The sequence below is a fragment of the Lissotriton vulgaris genome, chromosome 4_1 (assembly GCF_964263255.1).
Source record: "Lissotriton vulgaris chromosome 4_1, aLisVul1.2, whole genome shotgun sequence".
Taxonomy (NCBI): Eukaryota; Metazoa; Chordata; class Amphibia; order Caudata; family Salamandridae; genus Lissotriton; species Lissotriton vulgaris.
Window position 1 is genome coordinate 499,303,777 of NC_141691.1, and position 17,154 is coordinate 499,320,930.

The 17,154-nt window shown below is 46.9% G+C and overlaps 1 protein-coding gene across 1 annotated transcript in view; it reads right to left on the minus strand.

Annotated features, from left to right (window-relative positions):
- CNGA2 (cyclic nucleotide gated channel subunit alpha 2) overlaps positions 1-17,154 on the minus strand; it is a 342,867-nt gene that overhangs the window by 179,220 nt on the left and 146,493 nt on the right. The window contains exon 2 of the mRNA XM_086966797.1: positions 5,210-5,352. Coding sequence (XP_086822923.1) covers positions 5,210-5,313 — 104 coding nt within the window. The 5' untranslated portion in view covers positions 5,314-5,352. The remainder of the gene's footprint in view (positions 1-5,209; positions 5,353-17,154) is intronic.

Sequence of the window (17,154 nt, forward strand, 5' to 3'; positions counted from 1 at the left end):
AGCATCTTGCCCTCCAGATGTGATATTCTTTACTCAGCCTCCTGAAGCGGCTGTGGTAGCTGAATGAAGTTCTCCTCTATCTTAGCCAGCCTTTGATTTAACATTTCAGTATCCAAAGTTTGTTGTACTTTTAGGCCCCAGAGCTCTACTAATATTGTTTCTGGCAGATGTTGGCCCTTTGGGCATGCCGTCTGAATCACATAGTGTGCCTGCTCTTTTATAAGAAAGTAAGCATTATAGACCTGGCGGGCCTATTGTTCCATCTGGTCATGTCTCTAGAATGGATCCTACGAGCATGTGGGGATTTGAGAGGAATATTCCGTAATGTCAGTAAGACTCTCACTAGAAAGCCTTTCACATCCCTATTAGCTTATCGGCAATGTGTAACATATTCATGCAGCACTCCAAAGGTAATAAAGTGTAAAAACATCACAAGAAAAATCCCAAACTAATTTAGAAAAATAGAGTAAATTTCAATATGCAAAACAACACCAAAACGACAAAAATCAAGAACCCGAGTTATGAATTTTTTAATTTTCAGGTGAAAATGGTACTAAGAAGCATGACGAGCCCATCGTGGTCATTATTTGTTTGTGCTGGACCGAGGTAAAGTTAAACCTGATACAGGGACCAGGTTCATCCCAATGGAAAGTTTACCTTGTCACACAGTCCAGTTCCTTCTGAGAAGCCTCAGCTGGAGCTTCGCAATGGTCGAAGCTGCAGAGAGATCATTTTTGGTGCAAAGAGCATGCCGCGGTCAGGGCTTCGTGTGGCCTGGAGACATAAATGGTAGCTGCTGCCTCAAAGAGCAGGTTGTTGTCAGAGCTTCGCATTGGCAGGTGACATGGACAGTCGTTGTTGACGCTAAGAGCTCAGAATCTCTGAATTTTCACCTACAGTCCGGTTCCTGCAGTTTGCATGTTCAAGGAGTACACTTTAACACAAGCCAAGAGTCTGGAACCTGGGGAGGCAGCTCTTGGAGTCAGGACTCACTCCAACAGAAGCCAGCAGTAGGGTCCAAGCAGTTCCAGTTGGTCAGGTAGGCAGTTGCAGGGAAGGCCTGTAGAAGTTTGATGTGTCCTGTAGCTTATGCAAGAGGTCAGCCAACTGACTCTTGGAGTCAAGGCAAGCTGGTCCAGTCTTTAGATAGCTGAATCTTCACAGGACCAGGAGGGTTCTCATGTGTGACTTTGGGGGCGCCATTTTTATACCCAGTGCAAACCTGTGTGTGGAGGATGCCCCCTTTGTCTACCTTTTCCCTGAGTTTTGCTGTAATTTGTCTCCAAGTACAAATAGCAGACAGGCACAGGTGTGAGCTGCTTTTGGCAGTCACAGGGCAGGCAGCTTCGGAAATCAGGAAGGGTTCTGGGACACTCATCAGGCTACCCTTTGAAGCTCAGGATGGGCTGTGAACACCCTCCCCCACCTCCGCCCGCCTCCCTCCCCCCCAGCCATCCGGCTGAAGAGGGGAACAACTTTCCTGCATTTACTGACCTTTTGACCCTATCTCTGGAAGGAACCACAAAACACATCACACCACAAAAGAGCCATTAACACTTATGTGACCTTGGACACATGTAGAAAGGCACAAAGGGTTTAGGCAGAAAAATGCCAACTTTCTAAAAGTGGTAATTTATAGCAATTTAAAATCTTATTTATTTTACCTTTAAAGAGGAATTTAAATTACAATTAAAATTCGTATTTCTCTATCTGCTTCCAAACGGAAGTAATCAATTAGTGGGTGTGATAATGTAATCCAGTCTTAGTCTATGGAAGAGGCAGCCTTGCTGCAGTAAAAAATGACTTTGAGAGCTTTGTGCTGCTGGGACACGTAAAATGTGCACATGCCCCACATTTTTAATACATACACCCTGCCTTATGAGCCTTTATGGCCTACCTTAAGGATGACATAAGTATTAAAAAGAAAGGCATAGGCCTGGTCAAAGGTTTATTTTGCCTGGTCGAAATGGCAGTTTAAAATTGCACTACAGGCTGCACTACATTTTGCGATGCAGCGCGCGCAACAAAATTCGTTTTATTTATTTAAATGTTTACTTACCTCCGTTCATCCATATACCGAGAAGTCAAGCCCCTTGATAAGCCAGTTTTGGTGAAACGTTCTTCAAGGAACAATTCATCCAAAATGGCAGAGCATGACTACTCTCATATTTGTCTTTCTAAAGTGCCCGTTGGTGTCCAAAGCCAAAAACGAGCCGCCAAACGGATCCATGCCTTTTAAAACTTTTTCCCCAGAAAGAAATAGAAAGATTTGATTCGAGCTCAACAACAGAATGTTTGGCAGCTGAATAAAAGGCATCCTCAATTAGCTGGTTAAGACACACAGGACCAGACCACTGCAAGTGATGTATATGATTGTTTGTACCACTCGTAAAATTCCAATAAAAATGTTATTAAAAAAAGAAGACACAGAGGGCCATATATACAATAAAGTGGTGAAGCATTTCGTTAAGCCAAGAAAGCTAACAACACACTTTGTCACTTTAGAAATGCAGGGCTGCACCATATGTACTAGAATATGGTGAAGCTGTGCGTTTCACCCTGCGCTGGCGCTAACTTTAGCTCCCTAGTGCCAATGCAGGCACCCTTACAACATAATGCAAGGGTGCCTGTGTTGAGGGGAAGAATGTTTATGTCCAGGAAGGTCCCCTTTATATATCGTTTTGTAACTTCTATGTGTGCTGCTTAATGATGTACACAGAGAAGTTACAAAACTGCATTTTTCCTGTGCAGGGAGGGGGATCTTCCTGCACATAAACAATCGTAGGCAATTTTCTGTTTCTGTGTGTGCTGCACAAATCAGCACACATGGAAACAGCAAAAACGTGGAAACAAATCATTTCTCCTCGTTTCACCTTTTCAAGATCAGGTTTTCCCTGATCTTAATTTTGGTGCGTCCTCCTATTTACGCTGCCTTTGTAAATAGGGGGCAGCATCAAAATCAATGGGTGTGCGGTGGAACGCCCACTGCAACACCCATTGCCCACCCCTTTCACGCTAAATACAGCGTGAAAGGCTGCCTTATTTACAAGGCAGCGTTAAGCCACGATAAGAGGCTAAATGCTGGCTTGTAAATAAGGCGAGGACCCTATTGCCATTACAAGGTCACTGAAAGTGACGTGGTGGTGGCGATAGAGACTTGTAAATATGCCCCATAGACTAGTTTTTTTTAAACCTCGGCTCTTGGAACCTAAAATCACTTATATGCCGATGAGAATTTCCAGGCAAGTTAGAGTGACCAACTTCCTCCAGGTCATTATGAGGACTGATTCAGTCCTGGATTTTTGTTTAATAGCCTAAAGCGTTCTGGGTATTGTAGTATTGTTCTGGTTCCATTTAACTTTTTAGACTAACACACCTTAAATCACTGATTTCACGACTTTAGACTGTGTTCATAAGGACCTAGATGAGGTGGTCTTCCCAAAACATGTATTGGTGAGTGCACCTAAGGGCACATCTTCCCTGCACAGAAATCCCTTAACTAACTGAGATTAGGGTAGACAAAAGCAAGCAAGTTCTCTCAGTGAAGGAAATCAACAATAGAGGACAGGTCCCTATCAGCAACCTTATTTGAGCAAACAACTCAATATATCTTTGGAGTTTAAAAGAAATATAATAAGCACAGAATCCTAGCCGTACATAGTAATAGTAGCCTAAAGTAAGCAGAGGCTTACTCTTTGATCTGTTACGTCTCCCCTTACTGCATATTGTGCCTTCCCCCTTGCTGCCGAACTCAGGGGCATATTATCAAGGACTGGTGTTAAAATTATCGCCGTTTTATCGTCAGGAAACTGCAGATAAAACGGCGATAATGGGCTTGGTAATACGCCCTCGTTAATTCCCATAGATGCCCACGTTAACATCAGAGTATGGGCTTCTATGTGAATTAACAAGGGCGTAAAATCAAGCTCATTATCGCTGTTATATCAGCCGTTTCCTGCCGATAAAACAGCAATAATTTTAACACCGGTCCTTGATAACATGCCCCTCACTTGTTTATTGCATTACCCTCCTGGGTGCAACTGTGCTCTATTATGCGACCATTCCTGTTTATTTTTTCTCTTCTCCCTCCTACTTGATATGGTTATTGCTTTTTGTCCCTCCTCCCATCATATTGAAAAGCGCTCTGATATCGCTCGGGATCTTGCTTGCGCTATATACAACTTTATAAATAAAATAAATAAATAAATAGCGGCCAACATTAGTCTGAAAACATACTATCAGTCATTCTTCTGGCATACTTTGTCTATTTAATTAGCTTAGTAACTATTAATGTGGGATTAAATATACTAGGAATGTACCTAAGGGTGCTTGAAGCAATGCAGACATAAGTCAAGTTACATTTAGTGCTTCTGGTATTATTGAGACCTCTAGTGTGCGGGTGACTGAAGACCCTCAATCAAGAAATGGTGGTACACTAGTAGAATCTGAACAATCAAGTCCCTTCAGCAGGTGGAAAAAATTGTATAGATGAATCAGTGTGTGGTGCAATAGTCTATCCCAGCAGATGCACTAAAGGCATAGTTCTCATGTAAAGCCAATAAGTCAAATGGCCAAGGATGTGAGGTCATAGTAAAAGGCACTGCAACAATATATAATATAAATGGAGATTATGTTGCAAAAATTGAAAATTTTGCCCTTGACCCACACATCTCAGCGAGCACTTGGGGGATTTTGCAGGAAATGGGCTAAACGTGAAAAATACGGTGGCTGCTTGCCTATGTTGAGCATTCAGCACACCAAAACATAGCGAAAAGGGCAGAGCAGAACCCGTGTTGCTCTTACTCCGCCACCTAGTAAGACACAGTGGTCAATGTGCTTGAAGTTTAATCTGGGCAAGGTGAGGCCTTCACATTTCTAGATTGTTTCCTTCCTTGGCAGGGCATGCGCCAGTCCTACATTAAATGACTTGAACATCATGCTCAGAACTTGTGGAAAGCGTCTCAGTCTATTTTGTGCAGAAATATTCACAAACACTGTCCCTTTAGCAAATCTGTGTTGCTAATAGTGTACCCATATTGATAATTGATTATCTAATTGCTAACTATGTGACGGGTGCTATATTTTTCAGAGCTAGAATGTTCCTCAAAAAGTCCAAATGCTGTCCTTGAGAGTATTGGGACCAAGTGTCCTTAGTACCTCGACTGTTCATTGGAATGGGCGCAGCTCTTTATCAGAAGTGATGTCATACCTGCTGGTGCTTATCTCCGTTCGTTCCGGATCCTCCTCATTGTTGGTTTTGGCAGACAGCCTGGGGTTGGCTGGGGAATTCTTCTGGCCATTGATCTGCCCCATCGTCCTCCATGTGAATTCTCACACAAATGAACAAAGAATCTAAATAAAAGAAGGACATGCTTATTATTAGTGACAGGTAATTGTTTTTAGTTCATAAGTAGCAGGTTATACTTAGCTTTGAGTTTGCAATCCATTTGCTATATTTGTTTGTGAAGCATCATGATTACAATTCCTACACATAGCATTAGTGTGCATCGTACAAAACACCAATATCATGCAAACTTAAGCATTACACAAAGGTCTGAAACATAACCTGCGAGCTAAACTGATTTAAAAGATTTGTCACGGATTTATCAAAGCAGGTAAACAAATGTTAAAGGAGTTGTGTCAGTTTTGCTAAAATACGATGCCGGTCAAGAAGGAAGTAGTGGTTGGGAGGCAAAGATAGATAAACTGTGTGTAGGATGGTAGGTCCTCAGATGTCTTGGAGAGATGTACTATTTAGAGCAATGTCACAGGATAGCAACCCGCAATCTCCAAATGTGGACTAGTGCAGCCACCTTATTTTACACAGCTATTTATGTGGAGTGATTGAAAGGCGACCTCTTTCATGAACTCTAACCTTTGCTCCTAACATTACCATCTCAGTCAAGACATGTAGCTCTGTCACAGGTTGACGACTGCCGTGAACTGTATGTATCGCCACAATAATGTATTTACCACTTTCTTCTCAGAACTGTGCTCACTCCTGGATACACTTCCCATTTTCCTGCTTTACAACTTCAACCTCAAGGGTAGAAACTAGAGGCAAGAGCTGAACCTTGCCATACTTTGTCATCATGATTTTGTCAACATCCACTGCCTGTGCACTTGCTCAAGCAGAAATCCAATATTTATTAAGATTAATTTCAGTGCATCATCTCCTGCCCCTAATGGATATGTCCCACTAGGCCACTTCATTAACCTGGTTTATAATTAGTATCCAGTTTCCCGCTCCTGAGCCCCTAAACCCAATTTCCATTTGTACATTCTACCTGACTGTATCCCACATTATTTAAATGTTATACATTGTTGCTCTGTACATGCCCCCATTCCGCCTCACAACACTTCCACTGAAGAGTTGAGGAAATTCAACCATGGTCTTGACACTGGCTTCCACTTACTCTTCTCTCTGGGCACCTTCACTCAGACTAACATATCCTCTGTAATTAATCTGCCCAGCTGTACATAGCATGACCGTCTGCATTGGTGACCACACTTGCAAATGGTGGCAAACATGCCGACTAGCAACACCAATGCCTTACAAAGTCTTCTGCTCTCCACCTTGCCAATTCTCCACCTTCCTGACTCTGATCTGCTGCTTCCACTCTCACCATCACAACTCTCCAGCATGTTAGGCTGTCTTATGCAGAGTTATTTAGTCAGTCTCTTTAATGATGCAATGTATTATCTCTCAATTGTTTGTAGTGTGGTGGGTGTGGAGAAAGTATTCGATCAACACAAAAAATTGTATTTGTGGCTCCATTGGTCAGCTTGAATGGGTTTCAATAACCAGATACATTAGAAAGGCTAGAATGGGAGTCATAGGGGCTTATTTACAAGAAACTAATGCATCTGTACAGATATGTCAGTTCGCTGCACCTGCGTGTGAAATCCTTGTGCCACACTGGATGCGGCGTATTTCACTGCTTTTGAGGTAACTTTAAAGAGACTCGTTAAAGTTCTTTCACAGTCTCATCATTTCTGAATGGAAGCATTTTCAGTATTCTATAGAACGAAGCTATAGTTGTTGTTTATTTATCTTGCACAACTAACAACAATTGGCAAAGTCAATAGCCCTAACTTCTTGTAGGTGTAATGTTATTTGCTGTATTATATTTGTGTATGCAATGACAGAAGTAGCAAAATACCAGTCGAGTGGCACACTTGGCTAAGCACAGATTTTTAGCTTGTGTATTTTTAAGCCACGCCCTTAATAGCATCGGCCACGCCCCTTTGAGAAACACCCTAGATTTTTCATTCCACTCAAAGCCCTGGGTAAGAGTGGTGCAAAGTTTGAGAAGTGGATGCAAGATAATGGGCGAGATGTTTGGCTCCGAAGGAAGGGGAGCCATCAGATATTGTTGGACTGTGTAGTTGATGGAGTTTGGGCTGTTGTCATCGGGAGGGTGCATGAGAGAAAAATAAAAATCTAGGAGCTGGGGTGAGCAGCCTGGTGAAACCTGTACATGTGGGTGGGGGGGGGGGGTGACAACGGGGGGCATTTGTCTGTCTGTCTGTCAACTGGTCATGAAGAAAGGCAGTTGGTAAATGAATAATGAGGATGGAGGGAACGGGACTGATGAGTTGAGAATTGTATGTGCCTTTGGCAACTAGATTCCCAAAAAGGAGGATCAAGATGAGAGGGGTTTGGGGTAACTGTATTACTAATTCAAGATCTGTAATTTTAACCAATATTGACTTCTACATTAAAGGTTGAGATAGAGAAATAGGCAGAAATTAGATTAAAAAACTGACTTTCCCTGGGGCACCTTGGAAAGTGGGGGCTCTGGGCATGTGCCTACTTGCCCACTTTTAAAACGATTTAGGCTGCTTGCTTGATTTCTTCAAAACTTGTGGGTACATTTGAGGATGTGTTTTCTGGGTTTGTAAGTGTGCTTACTGGCAAGGTTTGGCACTCTGATAAAAAGGGGACGTTTGTCTTAGAGTGTCAGCAAATGTAGGTTGATAAAATGGGGTTGTTTCCTACTTGTCTAAACATTTTTGATGCTCAACAAAGGTGCTTGTGTAGTATGTTTCATGTTAATCTTCTATTGAATGCCTGAATGTGGGCCAGTGCTTACTGGATTATTAGATACTTTCTAACACGGCTTTCACAAAATAGGAATGTGCTAAACATGCCTAGTGTGACTTCCGATGACTGGCACTGCTCACATATGTGTGTAATTTATGTTTTGTGGGCAATGCATTTTGTAACCCATAGACAAGCGGCTATCTGGGGCTCTGAAGGCTAATGGCTTCCAGTACAAAATGATTTCCTAAAAATCAAGTTTCAAAGGCAGAGAAACTTTTCCTTATACGCAAGATACATTCTGGATATATTCTGGGGACAGTTTTTTCCACAGGCGCTTGCTGACATTGGCCCTGGAGCAAGCATAGGATCATAAAATTGAGACTATGGAGCATTGAGGACTCTCGCACAAGATGGTCATTGGCAAATTTGGACTAGGACCCGGGCGGCTCTTCTCAGAGGTAGATGCATCTAATACGACCAAAGGTAGTAAGATTGAAAAGAAAGGAGTTTGAATCTGTTTCCCAAGGCACAGTCATCTGAAGTGAATCACTGTGCAAGAAGGTGCACATTCGAAGGCATACCAGCCATGTAGGGAAACGGTCACTGTTAGATTTGGGGGTCTCTAGTTGGCACAGGTAGGTAAGTGTGACAAATAGGGACCCTCTCCTCTAGTCAGGATAAGGGGATTACACTCCTAAAATAACCCCTGCTCACTCCCTTGGTAGCTTGGCACGAGCAGCAAGGCTTTATCTCAGAGGTGTTGTAAGTTAAGCAGTTGTGACCACATACAGTAACCCAGTGACAACACTACAAATGGACACCACACAGGTTTTATATAAAAAATAAGTAGAATTTATATAGAGTTATCACAAAACCATAAACGACAAAAATACACACTATGATTACTTTAAGATGGTAGATTTAAGCTTAGTTCAGTTCAGTTCTTAGATGCGACCCTCTGCGTCAATGTACCTTAAGTTGCGTTGCGCTTCCACGACAAGCAATGTGAAATGCGGCAAAGCTTCGATACAAAGAAATAAAGGCGTGAAGATCTTCCAGATGCGGCACGCTTCTCGGGGATGCAAGAAGCTCTTGGTTCGAAGCGTGGACTGCAGCGGCGACACCCTTATGATGCGACAAAAACAGCTCCAGCGATGATGCTCTTCTCACACAATGCGTGAAGCTTCCGCTCGATGCAACAACAACAACAGGGGCGACATCCAAAATACGACTGCAGCAGCTCCGACGGTGGCGTGCTTCTCGAGGATGCGAGGTGCTCTTGGTCAATGCGGTGAAGTGCGACAGTTCCAGCCGCGACACCCTCCTTCGGAGTTGTGATGGCAGGCACAGCGACAGCGACACACTTCTTCTTCTTGAGTCGCACTTCCAGCTCCTTGCGACACGCCTTTCCTCAGAAGGCCCAAAACAGCAGCAGGCGCTTCCAAAGAACTCTGGGGAGCTGGGGGGTGAAGTCTGTTGTCTCTGAGACTTCAGCAGGAGCCAAGCTCTTTTTCAAGTCCTTGGAGATCCTTCACAAGTTGAAAGCAAAGTACACACAGTTCCTTTCTCCTTCATTTGGCAGTAAGGCAAACCACTGCAGGCCAATCCCCAAGCAGCACTTCAGTTTCTTCAGGTTCTTCTCCTCTGTAATGGTTTCTTCTTGTAGTCCAAAGTGATCTAATTTCATGGGATCAGGGTCCCAATATTTATACCCCAAAATCCTTTGTTCTCCGAGGGGAGCGGGGCCTTTGCCCAGTCCAAACCAGTTCTAAAGCATTCTGTTTACCAGACTTCTTCTTTCCTTTCACAGTGCAGGGCAGGCACATCAGACGCCCCACAGGAGGTGGAGCCGGCGTTATGGAAGGCAAGTACAGTCCTGGAGCACTTTGTTTACAGGACTCCTTCTCTTCTTTCAGTGTGCAGAGCAGAGACATCAGTCGCTCCCCAAGGGGTGGAGCCAGCATTGTGGAAGGCAGGCATAGCCCTTTTCAAGGTTCAGGTGCAACTCCTCCCTCCCATCTAGATGCAGATCTCTCTATTCACCACCGGGTGACTCAGCCTGTCTCCTGGAATTCCCCAGCCCTGTCACTCACAAAACCAGACATAGGAATACACAACCTAGCAGAGGCAGGTTTGAATGGTTAGACAAGCAAATACCTATTTACTAAAAGTTTTATTTGCAAACACAGAATATTAAAACCAACTTTACTAAAAGATGCATTTTATTATTCTGAGTTCAGGCATACTAAACACGAATTTCTACCATGTTCTCTGAGACAGTTAGGATTATAAAATGTAATAACTCTATCAGCCCATTCTGGCCTATGGAGAACAGGCCGGACAACAGGACCACCCTCAAGCTCGCCACCCGGAAACACCACCAACTGATCCGCAGCGCCAAGAAAACGGCTTTCAGGAACCGACTGGACAACAACGCACACAACTGCAAGGAACTCTTCAACATCGTGAAAGAGCTCTCCAACCCCAACGCTGGAAACAACGACATCACCCCTTCGCAAGACCTCTGCAACTCCCTCGCCTCCTACTTCCACAACAAGATCGCGGACATACACTACAGCTTCAGCACTCAACCGACGCACGCCACGACCGCAGCAACGCCACCCACCACCACCCGCCGCACCTGGACCCCGGTCAACACCGAAGACACCGTCCACACGATGAACTCCGTCCACTCCGGATCTCCGACCGACCCCTGCCCTCACCACGTCTTCAACAAAGCCGACGCTGTCATCGCACCCCACCTGCGGGACATCATCAACACCTCATTCGACACCGCCACCTTCCCCGAGAGCTGGAAGCACGCCGAACTCAGCGCTCTACTGAAGAAACCTACAGCAGACCCCACCGAACTCAAGAATTACCGCCCCATCTCTCTACTCCCGTTTCCAGCCAAAGTCATCGAGAAGACCGTCAACAAGCAGCTGGCCGCCTTCCTCGAGACGAATGGATCCCTCGACCCATCGCAGTCCGGATTCCGTGCCAACCACAGCACCGAGAACGCCCTCATCGCCGCCACTGACGACATCCGAGCGCTGATGGACAACGGGGAAACAGCGGCCCTCATCCTCCTAGACCTCTCCGCGGCTTTCGACACGGTCAGCCACCGCACCCTAGTGCAGCGCCTCAGCAACGTCGGAATCCAGGAGAAGGCGCTGGAATGGATTGTCTCCTTTCTCGACGGAAGAACACAAAGAGTCCGCCTACCACCGTACAAATCAGAGGCCACCAAAGTCATCTGCGGCGTCCCTCAAGGATCCTCACTGAGCCCGACTCTCTTCAACGTCTACATGAGCCCCCTCGCGGCCATCGCACGCCAACACAACCTCAACATAATCTCCTACGCCGACGACACCCAGCTGATCCTCTCCCTGACCAACGACCCCGCCGCCGCCAGAGCCAACCTGCACGAAGGGATGAGAGAGGTAGCCGAGTGGATGACGACGAGCCGCCTGAAGCTGAACACAGATAAGACGGAGGTCCTCATCCTGGGCTCCTCGCCCTCCGCCTGGGACGACTCCTGGTGGCCCCCCGCCCTGGGCACCGCACCCAAACCGACGGACCACGCACGCAACCTGGGTTTCATCTTGGACTCCTCCCTCTCCATGACCAGGCAAGTCAGCGCCGTCTCCTCGTCGTGCTTCAACATCCTGCGCATGCTTCGGAAGATCTTCTGGTGGATCCCCACAGAGACCAGGAAGACCGTCACCCAGGCCCTCGTCACCAGCCGACTGGACTACGGCAACGCACTCTACGCCGGAACCACCGCCAAGATCCAGAAGAGACTCCAGCGCATCCAGAACGCCTCAGCCAGACTCATCCTCGACATCCCACGACACAGCCACATCTCCGGACACCTAAGAGACCTGCACTGGCTCCCGGTCAACAAGAGAATCACCTTCCGCCTCCTTACCCATGCGCTCAAAGCTCTCCACGACCAAGGCCCGAGCTACCTCAACAACCGAATCAACTTCTACGCTCCCAAACGCCACCTCCGATCCGCCAGCCACGCCCTCGCCGCCGTCCCACTCATCCGCAGAGCCACTACAGGAGGAAGGTCATTCTCCTACCTGGCCGCCAAGACCTGGAACTCCCTCCCGGCCGACCTGCGCCTGACCCAAGACCACCTCTCCTTCAGGAAGAAGCTCAAGACCTGGCTGTTCGAGCAGTAGCGCCCCCACCCCCCCCCCCCAAGCGCCTCGAGACCCTACGGGTAGGTAGTGCGCTCTATAAATGTCTTTGATTGATTGATTGATAGCCTTGCAATATTGAAAAACGAAAATTGCCGTAATTCACTTTTAGGACATGCCACACACATCAGGACTTGTCCTACCTTATCCTTACAATGCACCCTGCCCTTGGGCCTACCATACGGGTGACTGATACGAAGAAAAGGGAAGGTTTAATCAATCAATCAATCAATCAGGGAATTTGTAGAGCGCACTACTTACCCGATAGGGTCTCAAGGCACTGGGGGGAGGGGGGCAGCTGCAGCTAGTGGTCAAAGAGCCAGGTCTTGAGCAGTCTTCTGAAGGCCGGGAGGTCTGTGGTCTGTCGTAGGTGGAGGGGGGAGGGCATTCCAGGTCTTGGCGGCACTGTGGCAGAAGGATTTGCCCCCGGAAGTGGTTCTGTGAATGCGCGGGACGGCGGGCAGGGACAGGTCGGCGGAACGGACTTTCCTGTTGGGTGCGTGGAAGGCGAGTCTTTTGTTGAGATAGGCAGGGCCGGTCTTGTGGAGTGCTTTGTGTGCGTGAATCATGAGTTTGAATGTGATTCTTTTGTTGACAGGGAGCCAGTGCAGGTCTCTCAGGTGCGGGGTGATGTGGTCCCTGCGCGGGACGTCAAGGATCAGACGTGCTGAGGTGTTTTGTATTCTTTGGAGTCTGTTGATGAGCTTGGACGGGGCTCCGGTGTAGAGGGCTTTATCGTAGTCAGGTTTAGGGACTGGCAAGTGGGTGCGCTTGCCCAGTCAGCATGACAGTACCAGACTGCACGCAGGTTCTGTAATGGCAGACCTTAGGCACATTTTACAAAGCTGCTTCTGTGGGTGGCACAACCTGTGCTGCAGGCCCACCAGCAGCATTTGGATTTACACGCCCTGGGCACACTCTGTGCACTAGACTTGGGTCTGACAAGTAAACCAAATAGCCAAACATTGAACCACTGATTAATACATCAATTTACAATAGGGAGCACTTGCACTGTGGCACTGGATAGCATTGGCACAGTGCCCAAAGCATCTAATACCAGCAAAAATACATGAGGCAACAGCAAAAAATGGAAGGGAGACCCACGCCAATGGTGCCAGGTCTAACACGTGTCCCCTCCAGCTGAAAAATGGGGAGAACTACCCTAACTCCTGGGAGTTCTCTTCACTAAGGTGGAAAAATCTGGACAGACCATCAGCGTTGACGTGTTCTGTACCAGCGCGGTGTTCCACCGTAAAGTCCATACTCTGTAGGGAAATAGACCACCTCAACAGCTTTGGATTCTCACCCCTCATTTGCATCAATCATCTGAGGGGCCTTTGGTCTGTCTAAACCCAGAAGTGAGTCCCAAACAGGTATGTTCTCAGCTTCTTCAGTGCCCAGACCACAGCAAATGCCTCACGCTCAATAGCACTCCACCTCTGTTACTGTGGAAGTAACCTTATACTGATAAAGGCTACCGGTTGATCTAGGCCCTGATTCATATGTGATAGAACAACCCCCACATCATGCTCTGAAGCGTCTGTTTGGACGATAAACTCTCTTGAGAAGTTGGGTGCCAGGAGCACGGGCGCCTTGCACATGGCAGCTTTCGGGGCCTCAAAAGCTTTCTGACGGGTGTCAATCCAGATCACCTTCTTGGGCTGCTTCCTGGAAGTCAGCTCTGTCAAGGGTGCAACAATGTTGCCATACCCCTTTACAAACCTCCTGTAATACCCTGTGAGACCTAAGAAGGCTCTCACCTCTGTCTGGGTTTTGGGTGGCTCCCAAGCCAGGATGGTTTCAATCTTGGGTTGTAAGGGGCCACCTGGCCGCTCCCAACCTGGTGTCCCAAGTACACCACGGAACCCTGCCTGATCTGGCACTTACTCGCCTTGATTGTGAGGCCTGCTTTCCGCAGCGCCATCAACGCTTCCCAGAGGTGGCACAGATGTTCCTCCCAACTGGCACTGAACCCTGCGGTGTCATCCAGGTAGGCAGCACTGAACTCATCCAGTCCAACCAACACCTGGTTGACCAACCTCTGAAAGGTGGCAGGGGCATTCTTCATCCCAAAGGGCATAACATGGAACTGGAAGTGCCTATCTGCTGTGGAGAATGCTGACCTCTCCTTTGCCCCATCAGTCAAGGCGATCTGCCAGTACCCAGAGGTTAAGTCAAATGTGCTGAGGTACGGTGCAGCCCCTAGCCGATCAATGAGCTCTTCAGCTCTGGGGATGGGGTGTGCGTCAGTCTTCGTGACTGAATTGAGCCCTCTGTAGTCCACAAAGAACCGGAGTTTGGGTGTGGCACCCGGCGCTGCAGCCTTCGGGACCAAGACCACTGGGCTGGCCCAAGGACTGCTGGAGGACTCAATCACCCCAAGCGCAAGCATCTTTGAGACTTCCTCTTTGATGCAAGCCCTTACCCTGTCAGTTGGCCATTTTGGTGGGGTCCTTTTCTCTCTCTCTCTCTCTCTCTCTCTCTCTCTCTCTCTCTCTCTCTCTCTCTCTCTCTCTCTCTCTCTCAGCACAACTGACACTAATTGCTAAACAGGGATAGGCCTATAAAAAGACAGAGCCATAAAAGGGCAGAGTCTCACCAACAACTTTGGTACAAAACTTGCTAAGACTGTTCTTGGTGACCAGGCCTACTTTACTCCATTGACTACTTACGTATTTAAATCTTTAAATGATCTTTTCCATTTTTTCCCTGAGTCTCCATTAGAAGACTTCCCTTCGCTACTGTTCCTCCATACTTTGCCTCTTTCTGTTGACCCGTCCTGTTTTGACTCATTCCACTCCAGATCCAGTAAAGCTATACTTGAAGCTTTCTTTTCTGACCCCTCTCGCTTATACTAGTGCCATCTTCCTATCATTTTACAGTGGGATTTATCCCACATTCTCTGAAATTTAGTGTTTAGATTATCAGATTATCAGCATTAATCCAGATGGATAGTTTACTTTCACTGGAGAGCAGGTAGAGGCGGGCGGATGATGTCAGCAGGGATACCAAAGGGGCACATAACAGTGCCCAGCTCACTGTGTACTCCGTCCTGCAAGGGAGCTTCTCCCATGCTTGCCATGCCTGAATATAAATGTACTGACGACCCACGGCCAATCAAATGCCCGAGCAAATTAATCCACAGATCCTCAGCAGATGCGCTTCGGAGCCGGTGAGTGGGTGAGCAGAGGATGGCCTCCAAGGATCCCAATGGGAGTTTGGAGGCTTGCTTGTGCATAGATTGGGCCCCTGTGAGAAATGGGGACCGGCGGAATGTAACACCAAGGGTAGAATTTCCTTGCCTGACCCCAAGATGGCATCCACAGCAGTCCCTACCACGTTATGCTACTGCTCTGGGACAAAAACTGAACATCGACCAGACCTTAAACCTATTCCCCATGCTGCTTACCCCTCAAGACATAGAACCTGCTGAACTTACCTTCAACTGCGGAGACCTAGCTATTTGGCCGATGCCCGGTGGAGCTACCTGATAGCTAAAGAGGAGATGGGTTGTGGACTTCCCCCTCGGCCTTTACCTACCCAGCCAGACTTTGGGCAGACTTTCCTTTGTCTCTCTGTCGCATCTCCCTCCCTCACCTTTGCCCTACCCCGTTTCCCCCTCTAGGCTCCATTCTTCTCATCTTCTATGCTTTTAAATGTTTTTCCGTTGAGACCTAGCTATTTGGCCGATGCCAGGTGGAGCTACCTGATAGCTATAGAAGAGATGAGCTGTGGACTTCCCCCTCGGCCCTCTCCTACCCAGCCGGACCTTAGGCAGACTTCCCCATCGTCTCTCCGTCATATTTCCCTCCTACCCCTTTACCCTACCCCCTTACCCTTCCTCACTTCATTTATCTCATCCTCTATGCTCCCTAAATGTTTTTGCTTATAACTAATGTAACTTGTAACTGATGTAATTTTAGTAACATTGTGGAACTTAATGTAAAGCGCTTTGATACCTTCGGGTGTAGCCAGTGCTATATAAAGCTCATCAAACAAACAAATCAAACAAACTTTCAACTTTGCCGGTCTTGATGAACAAGATGTCCCCGGATGGGGCTTTGATCTTTTAGGCACTAATTTTCACTTTTAAACTTTAAAAATGAATAACTCCGGTTCTACTAATTGGATTTTGTCATTTTGGTGTCAAATTATTTATTCAAATGTACTCTATTATTCTAAATACGTGTGTGGTTTTTCTTGTGTTGTGCTTTTACATCCATGAAGAGGCACGGAACTTGCCCTCATCGCCATCTGGGATGACCTTAAAAATACAGTAGACCAGAATGGGATCACTGCACAACTTTTCTTGGACCTTCCAGCAGCCTTCAACACAGGGGAACATTACTCTCTAATTCAAAGACTCTACGAAGCCGGCATAGAGGGGAATTATCTTGACTGGATCACATCCTACCTTCAAAACAGAATAAATGTCATCCAATCCCCTCTTTCTCATTCAAACTGTACTTCACAAAGGCAGTGGTCCCTCAAGACTTTATCATGTCCTCACCCGATCCGGTTGGATTCGCTGGTCCAAGAGCCAACACCAATGCCCTGATGGACTGGCCACAACCTGAGAAGAAAGTTGTGGCTGCCATTTTGTGCATCAGGACATGGTTACCAGAGGTGGAAATAAAATGTAAAAGTGATAGGAGAGGTCAAGGTAAAGGTACCCTGACCCCGGATCTGCACGGATCCTCAAGAATTCAAGCAGATTTGGGTAGATTTGTGGAACCAGACCCCATTTAAAAAAGCACATGCACCCACTCACAGACCCACAAAACCACGCTCACACCCACTCAAAGACCCACACAGCCACACACACTCACCTACACACCTACTCACACTGCAATTTACACACCCACACAACCACTCACACACCCATACAGCCGCTAACAC